At 43.3% G+C, this 11767-nt stretch overlaps 2 protein-coding genes across 5 annotated transcripts in view; both read left to right on the top strand.

Moving 5' to 3' along the window:
• The first annotated feature begins 127 nt into the window (after positions 1 to 127).
• On the top strand, positions 128 to 6951 carry LOC109528692 (microtubule-associated protein RP/EB family member 1). Of its 2 annotated transcripts, XM_019891607.1 has the most exons (7): positions 137 to 283; positions 2330 to 2471; positions 4430 to 4575; positions 4648 to 4849; positions 4949 to 5058; positions 5144 to 5296; positions 6036 to 6951. In XM_019891607.1, the coding sequence occupies exons 2-7, from the start codon at positions 2351 to 2353 to the stop codon at positions 6078 to 6080; spliced, it is 777 nt and encodes a 258-aa protein (XP_019747166.1). In that variant the 5' UTR covers positions 137 to 283; positions 2330 to 2350; the 3' UTR covers positions 6081 to 6951. The 2 variants fall into 2 exon arrangements, with proteins under 2 accessions (XP_019747165.1, XP_019747166.1); XM_019891606.1 differs by having other exon boundaries at positions 128 to 283; positions 4648 to 5058.
• Positions 6952 to 9402: 2451 nt separating this feature from the next.
• The window catches only part of acss2 (acyl-CoA synthetase short chain family member 2), a 13332-nt gene continuing 10967 nt past the window's right edge, over positions 9403 to 11767 (top strand). For all 3 annotated transcript variants that reach the window (XM_019891565.1, XM_019891564.1, XM_019891563.1), the window contains exons 1-2: positions 9403 to 10032; positions 10578 to 10773. In XM_019891565.1, coding sequence (XP_019747124.1) covers positions 9906 to 10032; positions 10578 to 10773 — 323 coding nt within the window. In that variant the 5' untranslated portion in view covers positions 9403 to 9905. The remainder of the gene's footprint in view (positions 10033 to 10577; positions 10774 to 11767) is intronic.

Genomic DNA, 11767 nt, shown 5'->3' with positions numbered 1-11767 from the left:
GTGTGCGTGCGCTTGCATGCGTGCACACACACACGCACACGCACGTCTCTTTTCCCTTGTTATTTTTGTGTGCTTGGCCTCTCCACGGCACTAGGTAGCGAACGCGGACTCGCACATTGACGTTAAGACTAAAAGAAGGCGAAGAAGAAAACAGACATAAAAGAGGAAGGGAAAAAAAAAACCTATCGATTTTATTTTTTTCTTCCGCTGCCGGTGGACTTGAGTTGGACAGAACCGGTCCTAACATAACACACCGGAACGAGTAAGAGCTTTGGCCATCGAGGTGGGTTCTTCGTCGGCTGTGGCTAACCCGCCGCCAAGCCTCTGTTGAAACGACATTGGCCGGCTTGAGGCAGCGAAAAAAATCGTCCGTTTCACTTCCCTGCTACTTCAAAACAAAACGTTCAACTCATGTTCGTATTAAACGAGTAACACGTCGCTTTAGTGGTGATGAGTTCCGACCGTATGAGCTTCTCGTGGGCAGAAAGTTGCGTTCGAACTCAGTTTTCGTTGTCTGGAGAGGCTTTAGCATAGCTGAGCTAATCGGCTAACAACGCGGCCCTGTTGTGTCAATCAAATCCAAATCGTTCCGTTTCAAGTTTGTCACATAGCCAAATATACAGGAATAACCAGCTATGATACAATTACTGGTGTATAGTAAATTATAACAGTTATATAATAGTAATCATCTTTCTGTACTTGGCATTTGTCGAAAAGCGGCCCTTAATTCAAGGTGGACGCGAATGTGTTAAACGTGGGAATGTAACGTGAATGTGTTGCTCTCTTTCAGAAAAATACAAATTCGCAACTATCCTATTTTGTTGTTTTGTATTGGGAAAGTCCTTCCTAGCAGTAATTAGGGCTGGGAGATGTGTTTAAAATATGCAATTTTGCCTTTAAGTTTACATACCCTGTCAGTATTTTTACATGACTCTACAAGGCCCACATATTTTTTAATCATTGTGCTTTTCCGAAAAAAAGTTGTACTCAGAGCTGTCAAAATTAGCTGAATAATCGATAATGTGATTAATCGACAGTTGTTTTGATAATCGAAAAATCTTTTCGAGACATTTTTAGCTTAAAATGTCCAAATACTCAGATATCAGCCTCTTAAGTGAGCACTATTATATAATTTCTCTAGTCTTTCCTAAAAGTAGGTTGATTGTCTTTAAAAGAATTGCCATCTGTTTTTCAATTATACAATTATCAACCATTTCCCTCTATTTTGTGACACGTTACAGACCCAACCAGCAATTAAATAATTATCAAATTATGTAAAGCATAAATTAGTTTCATCTATGGGTGTGAATAACTTGTAATTGACATATAGTTGAACGTGGAACACAGAAGTGTAGCAATTCTCATTAGTCAGTACCCAAGAAGTACCTCATAAGTTTTAAAAACCTAAGTGAGTACAGTATCACTCGGTCTCATCTGATATTGCCAAATAGTTGTTTATTTTGTTTTGTTTGTGTTGATAAACAAAATGCGTGGAACAATCGATTCTGTGACACATTTTAAAACATTGCAGTAATTTTTTATGTGTCGACTTGGACAACCCTTTGGAATGTCAGCCCGACGAGCTTATTGGTGGCTATTTTCAACTGAAATTTCTCAGCCGGTTGGAGAAGGGGAGTCTTTTTGAGTTGTTTAAGACCGAATGTCTACAGGTGTTAATGGTAATGATTGTTTATATGTGCCGCTTGAAATATTTTGTGATGTAGCAGCACATACCTCAGATTAAGTTTAAAAAATGTTGATAAATACTGATTTATACTTATTTATTCTGGTTAATTGTAGGGAGATCCCAATTACTTTTTTTTTAAATTTTGCACTCACATCTGAGCCACTTGATTTTGAGTAACTGCTGAGTCCCAATTTGATACCCCATCAATTCATTTAGATCGTGCATCCAAATTGTCTCCTTTTTTTATTCACAATGATGTGGCAACAGTGTGTCAGTTTGTGACCTTCAAAAAAAAGAATATGTAAAAATCAAATATTTTTTTACCTAACAGGCATTATTTGGAAATGATTTGATCAGCTCTGATTTCCAATCATGTATTTGGATTGTGACAACTGTGGTTATTTGTGGGACAAACGTCAGTGGAGGAGGAACAGTTTGTCCCTAGGTGTGAGTGTGAGGGTGGATGGTTGTTCGTCTCTGTGTGCCTGTGATTGGCTGGCAACCGGTTCAGGGTGTCCCCCGCCTACTGCTCAAAGACGGCTGGGATAGGCTCCAGCACCCCCGCGACCCTTGTGAGGATAAGCGGATCGTAAAATGGATGGATGGATGGATGATTATTTTGAATTTTTTTTTTCTCTCTAGTGATCTGCTTACGGACAAACAATGGCCGTGAATGTCTACTCCACCTCGGTGACAAGCGAAAACTTGAGTCGCCATGACATGCTCGTGTGGATCAACGACTCTCTACAGATGAACCTCACCAAGATCGAGATGTTGTGTTCAGGTAAGACTCTTAACCGTTATTACTGATAACAGTACATGCCACATTCATACATGTCCAACATTTTACGAATGGATTGAGCCTCAAATATGTTGGCTTCTTGAGTTATGGAATTTTGATGAATTCATATGGTAGAGGTGGTTAGCGCATCGACCTCACAGTGCAGAGGTCGTAGGTTCGATCCCGGCTCCGGCCTCCCTGTGTGGAGTTTGCATGTTCTCCCCGGGCCTGCGTGGGTTTCCTCCCACATTCCAAAAACATGCATTGCAGGCTGATTGAACATTCAAAATTGTCCCGAGGTGTGAATGTGAGCGCGGATGGTTTTTCGTCTTTGTGTGCCCTGCGATTGGCTGGCAACCGGTCCAGGGTGTACCCCGCCTACTGCCTGAAAACAGCTGGGATAGGCTTCAGCACCCCCCGCGACACTTGTGAGGATTAAGCGAATCAGAAAATGAATGAATAATATGGTAGATGTTGTTGGGTTTTTTTCTTGGAATGTGTTGATTATGGCCGTATCGTGATAGAAGTAGTATAGTTACAATATTAAGTGATACAAGTGGTATAGTTACAAAATATCTTGTATAATGAGTTCCTCACTAGGGGTGGGCAGTATATATAGTCCTTGATATGATGTCATTCATTGCCTTCAAGATGTGCAGTTTTACATCATTGAGTATTAATACCAGGGCTGTTGTAAGTCCGGACTCGACACGTTTTTGTTTTGGGGTTTTTTTTGTCCTGGACATGACTCGGATTCCTTGGCATTTGACTCGGATTTGTCTGGGGTCTTGGCCGTTGGACTAACAAAACATTTTCGACTCGACCGAGTCCAACTATATTTTTATTCCTGAAAGAGAATGTCCTTAAAAGAAATTTGGAATGAAGTTTTACAGATCATCAAAGTAGCCATCTGATTGGTTAACCTGACCGCAAGCGCCAGAGCATGCAGTCTTTTTCTTTCAGTCATGTCAGCCAACGGCGGTGTTATAAAATTGGGTTTTACCAACAATTGAGAACTAGGGTTAGCCACAATGTCAGAAAACATAAAGCAATCTGCAGATTCTGTAGGAAGAGACTTTTGGAGAAATACAGCACCATGTCAAACTATGTCAACTCAGGAGAGTGTTGAGCAGAATTACATTTCTCAAATTTTGTGGTCGTGAAAATAGTATTTTTCCATCTTATGGTTTACTCTTGATCTCATCTGGACTCGGTCTTGACTCGGACCTTTGTGACTTGGACTCAATAAAGGTGGATTTGACTGTCTCAAGCATGGGCCTATTCAAAAACAAACATGTCTATCGATTGCATGAAAAGTACGAATAAGTGATAAAATCCTCACTCAGAGAATCAGCGTGCATAGACTGCAAAGGAAGAGGAAGTGATGCGTCGTCAGTCTGCGAATCGACAGGCAGGAATCAATCACATGACAATGGCAGCAACCCAGGGAACACAGCATTATTTCATATATAGCAGGGGTGTCAAACTCACTTTTGGCGCGGGCCACATTTTAATTACTGAAACTATATGAAGAAGTCAAGAATAACTGTTGATTCAACTCTTGGTTAAGTTACTATCATGAGGGGTTTGGTAACAAGAAAATGCTTAAAATATACCTCTTATTTATTACATATAATTATTTAAAATTTTGGTAGACATTTTAGAAAGGATCATGGAAGTTGACGTTTGAGCTGCTTTCGCGGGCCACATAAAATGATGTGGTGGGCCAGATCTGGCTCCCAGGCCTTGAGTTTGACACCTGTGATATCTAGAGAAGTCTCCTGTCTCAGCGATGTAATTTCACAGCTAGACCCAAGCCCATGTCTCTAGCCTAGAAATAATTTGGGGTTTTATAAGACTGACAATGGAATTTCTGTTCATTTCGCTGTCTTGAGTTGTGAGCATGGTCACGGATCAAATTAGACTCTGATTTCAAGGCACCACTGTATTTGTTTGCGTAGGTGCCGCCTACTGTCAATTTATGGACATGTTGTTCCCGGGCTCGGTGCCTGTAAAGAAAGTGAAATTCGGCGCCAAGTTGGAGCACGAGTATATCCACAACTTCAAGCTCCTCCAGATTGCCTTCAAAAAGATGAACATCGACAAAGTGAGTGACTCTTTCCTTAAGGTACAGTCAATATATGAGGCGAGGCATGCGCTAGAACTGTTTCTCTTTCAGATCATTCCAGTGGACAAGCTGGTGAAAGGCAAGTTCCAAGACAACTTTGAGTTTGTGCAATGGTTCAAGAAGTTCTTCGATGCCAACTACTGTGAGAGCGAGTATGACCCGGTGGAGGCCAGGAAGGGCCAAGATGCGGCACCTCCGCCCAATGCCGCCACGTCGGCACTGAACAAGCCCCCGAAGAAGGCCATCAGTCGGGGTAGGCGCCCCCCCCCCCCCTGCTCATCAAACATGCCGGGTGTTTTTGAGGTTTCTTTCCACTCTCTCATCCTTCCCCGTCCGTCTCATTTCTCTTCAGCTCCTCAGAGGCCTCCAGTTGCCAAAGTCGCCCCGAAGGTGGTGCCCATAACAGGCAGGAAGTCTGCAAGTGCTGCTGCCAACAAGGAGGGGGCGGAGATCCTCTCAGAAGTAAATATAAAAAAAAAAAAAGAAAAAGTCAAAATCTTTGGTGTTACCAGTGTGTGACTAATGATGCTTGTGTGCTGGTGTACAGCTGGAGGAACTGAGGTGTACCGTTCAGGACATAGAGAAGGAGAGAGACTTTTACTTCGGTAAACTGCGGAACATCGAGCTTATTTGCCAGGAGAATGAAGGCCAGGGCGATCCTGCACTGCAGAGGATTGTGGACATTCTCTATGCTGTCGATGTAAGTTTTAGATAAGAAGTAGGGCTGCGCAATACAATGAAAAAAAGATTCCGATAATGGCCCATGCAATATACTTATCGCTAAGATGTTTCATTGAATTATATGCTTGTATCCTACTTCGACCAATCAGATACACCCTTAAATTCACATCAACACCAAATGGGAGAACAGTCTCTAAGGGCACTAAATAATATAATTAAAAGAAAAGAAAAAAGTGTGTGTGTGTGTGTGTGTGTGTGTGTGTGTGTGTGTGTGTGTGTGTGTGTGTGTGTGTGTGTGCGCGCACGCGCGCGTGCGTTCGAGATGCTACTATGAAATTATAACATGGGAAAGAAAAGCTACTGTCACTGATGCACTTTATTGAAACCAGGAGAGTAGTAAAACACAAACGTAGTGAAGACAGGAGCTTCTGTCGGCTACAGCTTACATCCAGGCACTCACAAGCAGATCTATCAATATCACGCGCCACCCCACTACCTACTTTTTGTGTGGATCCGTTGACATTGTGTTTTAAGAAAAGTGCGGGTTAAGTTGTTTCAGTGTGGAAGGAGTAAGACTTTTTTGTAGTGGTGATGGAGCATGAATCAAACACTGAGTGTGAATTTGGCAATTCAGCTCTTTGTTGGAGAACAGCAAATAGTCCAATGTTCTCCGTGTTTTCTCAGTAATGTCTGTCCCCTTCAAGATTGACTCCAGATGTTTTATTAATATTCACTCTGCACTTTCTGGATTTCTCCAGGAGGGATTTGAGATCCCGGATGCCGAAGAACCGGAAGAGTTTTAGCACCAATAGACCACAAGTTGTTTTTTTTCCCCTATCCCCTCCAAACGTCGACGGCGTGGCCGATCTTCGACGTCCTCGCTGGAGTCCTGTGCAAACAGACTGCTGCCGGACTCCCAATTCTTCTGTCAACAAAATCCTCTTCCTCCATGCTGGGAAGTATCTAATGTTTCTTATACACGAGTGCAAGAAAATTCTGTGCATGTGTGTAAGAAAATTCTAAGCACGTGTCTTCTATGTACTGTATGTTTTTTTGTTTTTTAATTATCCTCTTTCAAAAATGTCCTCTGAAGTCCTGACTTTCAGTTAACCAACCAGGTTGCTTGTCTGTCTCTCTCTATCTGCCTTCTATTTTGACATTCCCAACTGGCCCAACTATTCAAAAAAAGAAACAGATAGCAGTTTTGCTTTATGTTGTCCATATTTGATTGGATTTTTACTTTTAGCAAATTCTCTTTTCTCTTATTGGTCCCTTTTGGTGTGGGACTGTCAGTTTGGTCTTCACCCATAGTCAAAAAAGTCTAACCGACAGAGCCATGTTATCTGTCGTGTTGAGTCCAACCAGGTTAAATGTTGTGTGGTCATTGTACTGCATGCGTGCGTGTGTGTGTAGAAAGATATTTGTATCATGACATTATCCTATGAGCATCCTGCCGGGGACTTTCTCCGGGGTTTGGGTGCCGAAATGGTGCAAAAATTTGAGCGCGTCGATCAAGACGGTCCTGCCAAATCCTCGAGACGTGCCCCAGTCTCATGCTTTGAAGGCCTTTAACTGAGTGAATGTTGCACACAATCAGACAGTGCCTGTGTGTTTTTTTTTTTTGTTTTTTTTTTTTTTTGCCTTCTCATTAATAAATAGACTGTTTGCAAATCATTTTTTCCTCATTCTATGTTGGGGGGTGTTTGGAGCGGGAACAATGTCTCTGCAAAGTTTATGCACCCAGTAGTCTTAATTTCATGGCTACTTTGATACCAAAGTACAGTGAGTGCTTGCCAGTCGTGACTCTTCTTACCTTTGTGTCCAAATGTGCCACAAGATGGCGCCAATGCAGTAAGCAACTTGTGTGAAGGACAGTTAATTGAAGTGTGGTCTGATAAAGGTGGCCGACAGAGACAAACGCCCACAAATTGTCGAACGCTGCAAACACAGGAATGTTGCAAAGACAAAACAGATGGAACAATAATTTAAAAAGGAAACAGCATGCAATCAATAAAAACACAAAAAAAAAAATGCAGCAAGTGAGAAATGTAGCAAACAGCCATACGCTCCAAACGGGAATAATGCAAAAAACAACAACAAAAAAAAAACCACACACAAATGAAAGAAATGCTGCAATCACAGCAACAAAGTGTAAGAAAATATTACAAAACCACAAAGCAAATGCAAAACAAAAACGCCGCGGTAATACAAAAGACAACTCAAAAACGAGATTGTTTAAGCCACTCGGGATAATTAAGAGGATCTCGTAGCAGAGGACTGGTCCTGCAGTGCCCCCGAGTGGCCCGAAATTGAATCATTTTGTTGTGGTTTTTGGGTTAGTGTATTTTTGTATTTACGCGGCATTTTGCATTTGTTATGTAGTGATATGTTTGATTCCATTTTATTGGTGTGTTTGTAGCATTTCATTATTGCGTTAAAAAAAAACTTATGTTTGTTTTTTTGTTTGCACCATTCCTGTGTCTGCAGCGTTTTAGCCATTTGCAGCATTTCTTGCTTGTCGCGTTTTGTTTTGCAGTTGTTTTGTGTGGTATTTAGTTTGCTCCTGTGTGTTTGTCTTTTGGGATGTTTGGATTTTTTTCAGCAGCCCGATTTTGGCCCCTGTGGGCCATCGTCATCCTACGACAAAGCGCGTCGATCAGTTGGGTGAACTCCTCTGCACCCTCCAAGACCCCGCAGACCCTCCATATTGCGAATGTAGCCCGGTTTTGAGCCGACAGACATGTCGGAGACAAACGTAGTGTCTCGTAGCCGAATTTGAGTTGTCTTGACGTGTAAGCTTATGTTATATTATTATTATCATTTTATGTTTGAGCATAATTTTATTTCATGTTAAGAATACCTAACTTATATTCTGTTGTTTAATAATTGCTTAGACATGTTTTTCTCTCTCTCTCTCTCGCGCGCGCGCGCGCGCGCGCGCGCGCGCGCGCGCGCGCGCGCGCGCGCGCGCGCGCGCGCGCGCGCGCGCGCGCGCGCGCGCGCGCGCGCGCGCGCGCGCGCGCGCGCGCGCGCGCGCGCGCGCGCGCGCGCGCGCGCGCGCGCGCGCGCGCGCGCGCGCGCGCGCGCGCGCGCGCGCGCGCGCGCGCGCGCACACACACACACACACACACACACACACTGCGCCGATGGACTGAATCTTGAAGCAGCACGCAACGACTAGGCAGTCTGGGCAGCGTGAATCTCGCCCGGTCCAAGACAAAGAACGGTATTTATCTGGTTGTCTGACGGCGAGACTGTTGTGAACGACAAAAAGGCTTGTAATATGACAAAGCCATTAATGTGACACTCTAGTCGTTGAAACACACCCTCCAGTATTCCTCCTTTTCAAGATAAGTCTTTTTTTGTTTTTAATTAAATATGGTCATATTTTGCTATTTAAAAAGGTAATGTGGGCAAACCGTGTGCACAAGGTAGTTGAAAACAATAGCTGCCACACGTTGGGTGGACATGAATTTTCCTTTGTTATGTAATACTGTACAGGTATCTGTTTCTTGTTACAGTCTTTGTGTATTTGAGGGCTGGGTTAGTTGAGTAGGGTGACGTCATAGAGAGGGGACGAGCCAGGTTGGGGGGGAGATCGGCCCAGGCAGTGAGTCTGAGTGTGGAGCGCATGGGCGTGAGTTGTGGCTAGCAGCAGATCCTGTGAATGTCTTCATTGCTGCCTCTTTTTGTTTATTAAACATCGAACAGATTGCATCAGCGACTGCGTGCATCCTTGACCACATTGAAGGGCATTACAGTACATTATATCTGGAGAAACTAGCATTTGAACACGTCTTTTAGCTAGGTGATTTTACTACCTGGGATGGTTGCATTCACTTCTATTAATAATCTACACATTACCAGGAAATGCTTAGAGTAGGAGCGCCATAAAATCTTTTATCTCGATAGCCTCATGCAGGAACAAGAAAAAAAAAAGAAAATGTGTAAGGTTTTGTAGAGTCGGAGCTTTCAGATGGTCAATTGAACGCCCCGCGTGTGTTGATTGGCTGCTGGTCGGGAGTCGCGAACATTGTTACTTTTATTGGACCACTGAAAGTTTTGCAAAGTCGGTGGTTTAGCGAACGCACCACGCTTCTGATTGGCTACTGGCCGGGGGTAAACGGAGGTCAGTGCCACTCATTGTGCTTGTTAAATAAGGGGGAAAAGTAGACTTTGCCACCACCAAGGCTCACTCAAGGACTCGCTCACCACTCCTCCTCTACTTGGCCACCGAAGAACCAGAGGCCCATTTGGAATTTCAATGTAACTTTTAAAAACAAAGTGAAACAACTCAAATGACAAAAAAGGCGGAACCTTGTCGTCATCGTCGCCTTTAACTCGTCTCTGCTATTTTAGCTCGTTAGCTTAGCGACGCCTGCGTCCTCCACGTAACATTTCTGCAGACCACTTCGTCTCTTTCTTTTTTTTTAATTTTTTTTAATCCAAGCATCATCACACTGAAGCCACGCAAAACCAGCAAGGGACACTTTTATTTGCTAACATAACCCCGGGGGAACAAAAACAGACAAACCAGTGGGGTCTTGAGTGTAGCTAAACTAGCGCCTGCTCGCACTCGCAGTGATTCATTCTGTGGTTCTTGTTAGCATCCAACGCGTCATCTGAATATGATTCCCGACAAGGCGCCCGAGGACGACGTCTTTCACGGGGGTGAGGAGATGCGCAGGGGGGCTCACGTTCCCACCTTTGAGAAGTTCAAGGAAATGTACATGCAATCCATCGAGGACCCTGACAGTAAGTGTGACGCGTTCGCCAACTAGTCGCTCGTCAACGTTCAATCGATTGTGTGCAATTGATTAATTATGTGTTGAAGCAATTCCTGCACTACCACTGCAATCACTGATAATTCATGAAACATTAAAGTACTAATTAGTGCAAGGGGCACTGGCAAGAAAAAACACGTAAAATGATTTATGTGATGCAAAAGTCATTGGATAACACTGAAAATGAACATTTAAAAAGAACATAATATGAAAAATCTTAAAGGGCAGAAATAGTGATTCGCACGTCTGTCTCACACCTCAGAGATGCAGGGTTCGAATCTGCTCTGCCCTTCCTGTGTGGAGTTTGTGTGTTCTCACTTTGCTTCCGTGGTTACTCCAGCTTCCCCTGCATTACAAAGAACATGCATGTTGTGTTCATTAATTTAAAAAGACAAATAAACAATTGAGTAGTGCCCAATGATACTTATTATGGTACCTCCCACATTCTTTTAAAACACTATTAACTCCACCTACTAGCTCCTTGGCATGCATAAGAATTGTCTCATGGGCCCACAGAGTTCTGGGGCGATATGACCAAGGACTTCTTCTGGAAGACCAAACATACGGGCCGATTCTTGGACTACAACTTTGACGTGACCAAAGGTGAGATTTTCATCAAGTGCATGGAGGGAGCATCCACCAACATCTGCTACAACGTCCTCGACCGCAACGTACACGACAGGAGGCTGGGCGACAAAGTGGCCTTCTACTGGTCAGTATGATCCTGACAACCCAGCAATTGAAACCTTGTTCTGTATAAGATCGATCGTTAGGTATTGAAAAGTTGTTAAAGTGTAATAGCGGAAACATTATGCACTTTCGGGTTTTAAGGGTTCCCAAGTGTACTAATAAAAGCACACTGACATTCTTGTGTCAAAATACACAAAGTATGAAGAAGCACAGACCACTTAACATACAATAAGTTGTCACACATGACTTGAAATTACTGTGTTTGGAGTTAGGGGGGCATTTTTGTCTCGTGTAATTGCTGATGATTGTTTTCGTTACAATGACGACTGCAACTACGTTATTGGAGTGGATACTCCGTGACTCAGCCTTGGAAAAAGTACTCCTGAAAATTTGCATAAAATTAATCCGGATATTAGTTGACAACATTGAACGAAGACGCGTTTGAGTTCGTTGTATTGCTTTTACGAGCGTAGCCATATTGAGGCACAAACACTAGTAACAGTAAAGAGATTTTTGTTTGTGTAATAACGACAGAAGACATGATGGCGTTTGACTAATGGTTTAGTAGAACAAATGGCAACTCGCAACAACAGTAGCAAGCGTCATTTTGCCTCTTGGGTTATACCATCTCAACTAGAACGTGGGGGATAGTCCCCAAACAATTTTCGTCTCTTTAGAAACACACCTGCTAAACCCCAGTGGAACGAATAAAAGACGCCGTGGACAAGACAGTTGTCGTAAAAAATATATTTGGCCAAAAAGGGAAAAACACAGATTGGCAGAAAATCGTGTCCGTCCGACTTCGAGTATCGTCTCGGCTAACTTAGCTTAGCTGTTGTCGTGTGTGACGTCATTTGCGTCAGCGCTGATTGGTTGAAATCAAAAGACGCGCTTGCATACATGTTCGCGCTGAAGCACGCACAGCAGAGAGCGGCGGACTTATCTACTGCTGAGGTCGCTTAGCTTGAGTGGAGTCGCCACAACAGTAATACCCTCGCCTCGCATTCTCATGGCCT

This window comes from Hippocampus comes, unplaced genomic scaffold (assembly GCF_001891065.2).
Source record: "Hippocampus comes isolate QL1 unplaced genomic scaffold, H_comes_QL1_v1.1 scaffold174, whole genome shotgun sequence".
Taxonomy (NCBI): domain Eukaryota; kingdom Metazoa; phylum Chordata; class Actinopteri; order Syngnathiformes; family Syngnathidae; genus Hippocampus; species Hippocampus comes.
Note: the sequence above shows the minus strand (reverse complement) of the source record. Positions and strands in the feature narration are given on the sequence as shown.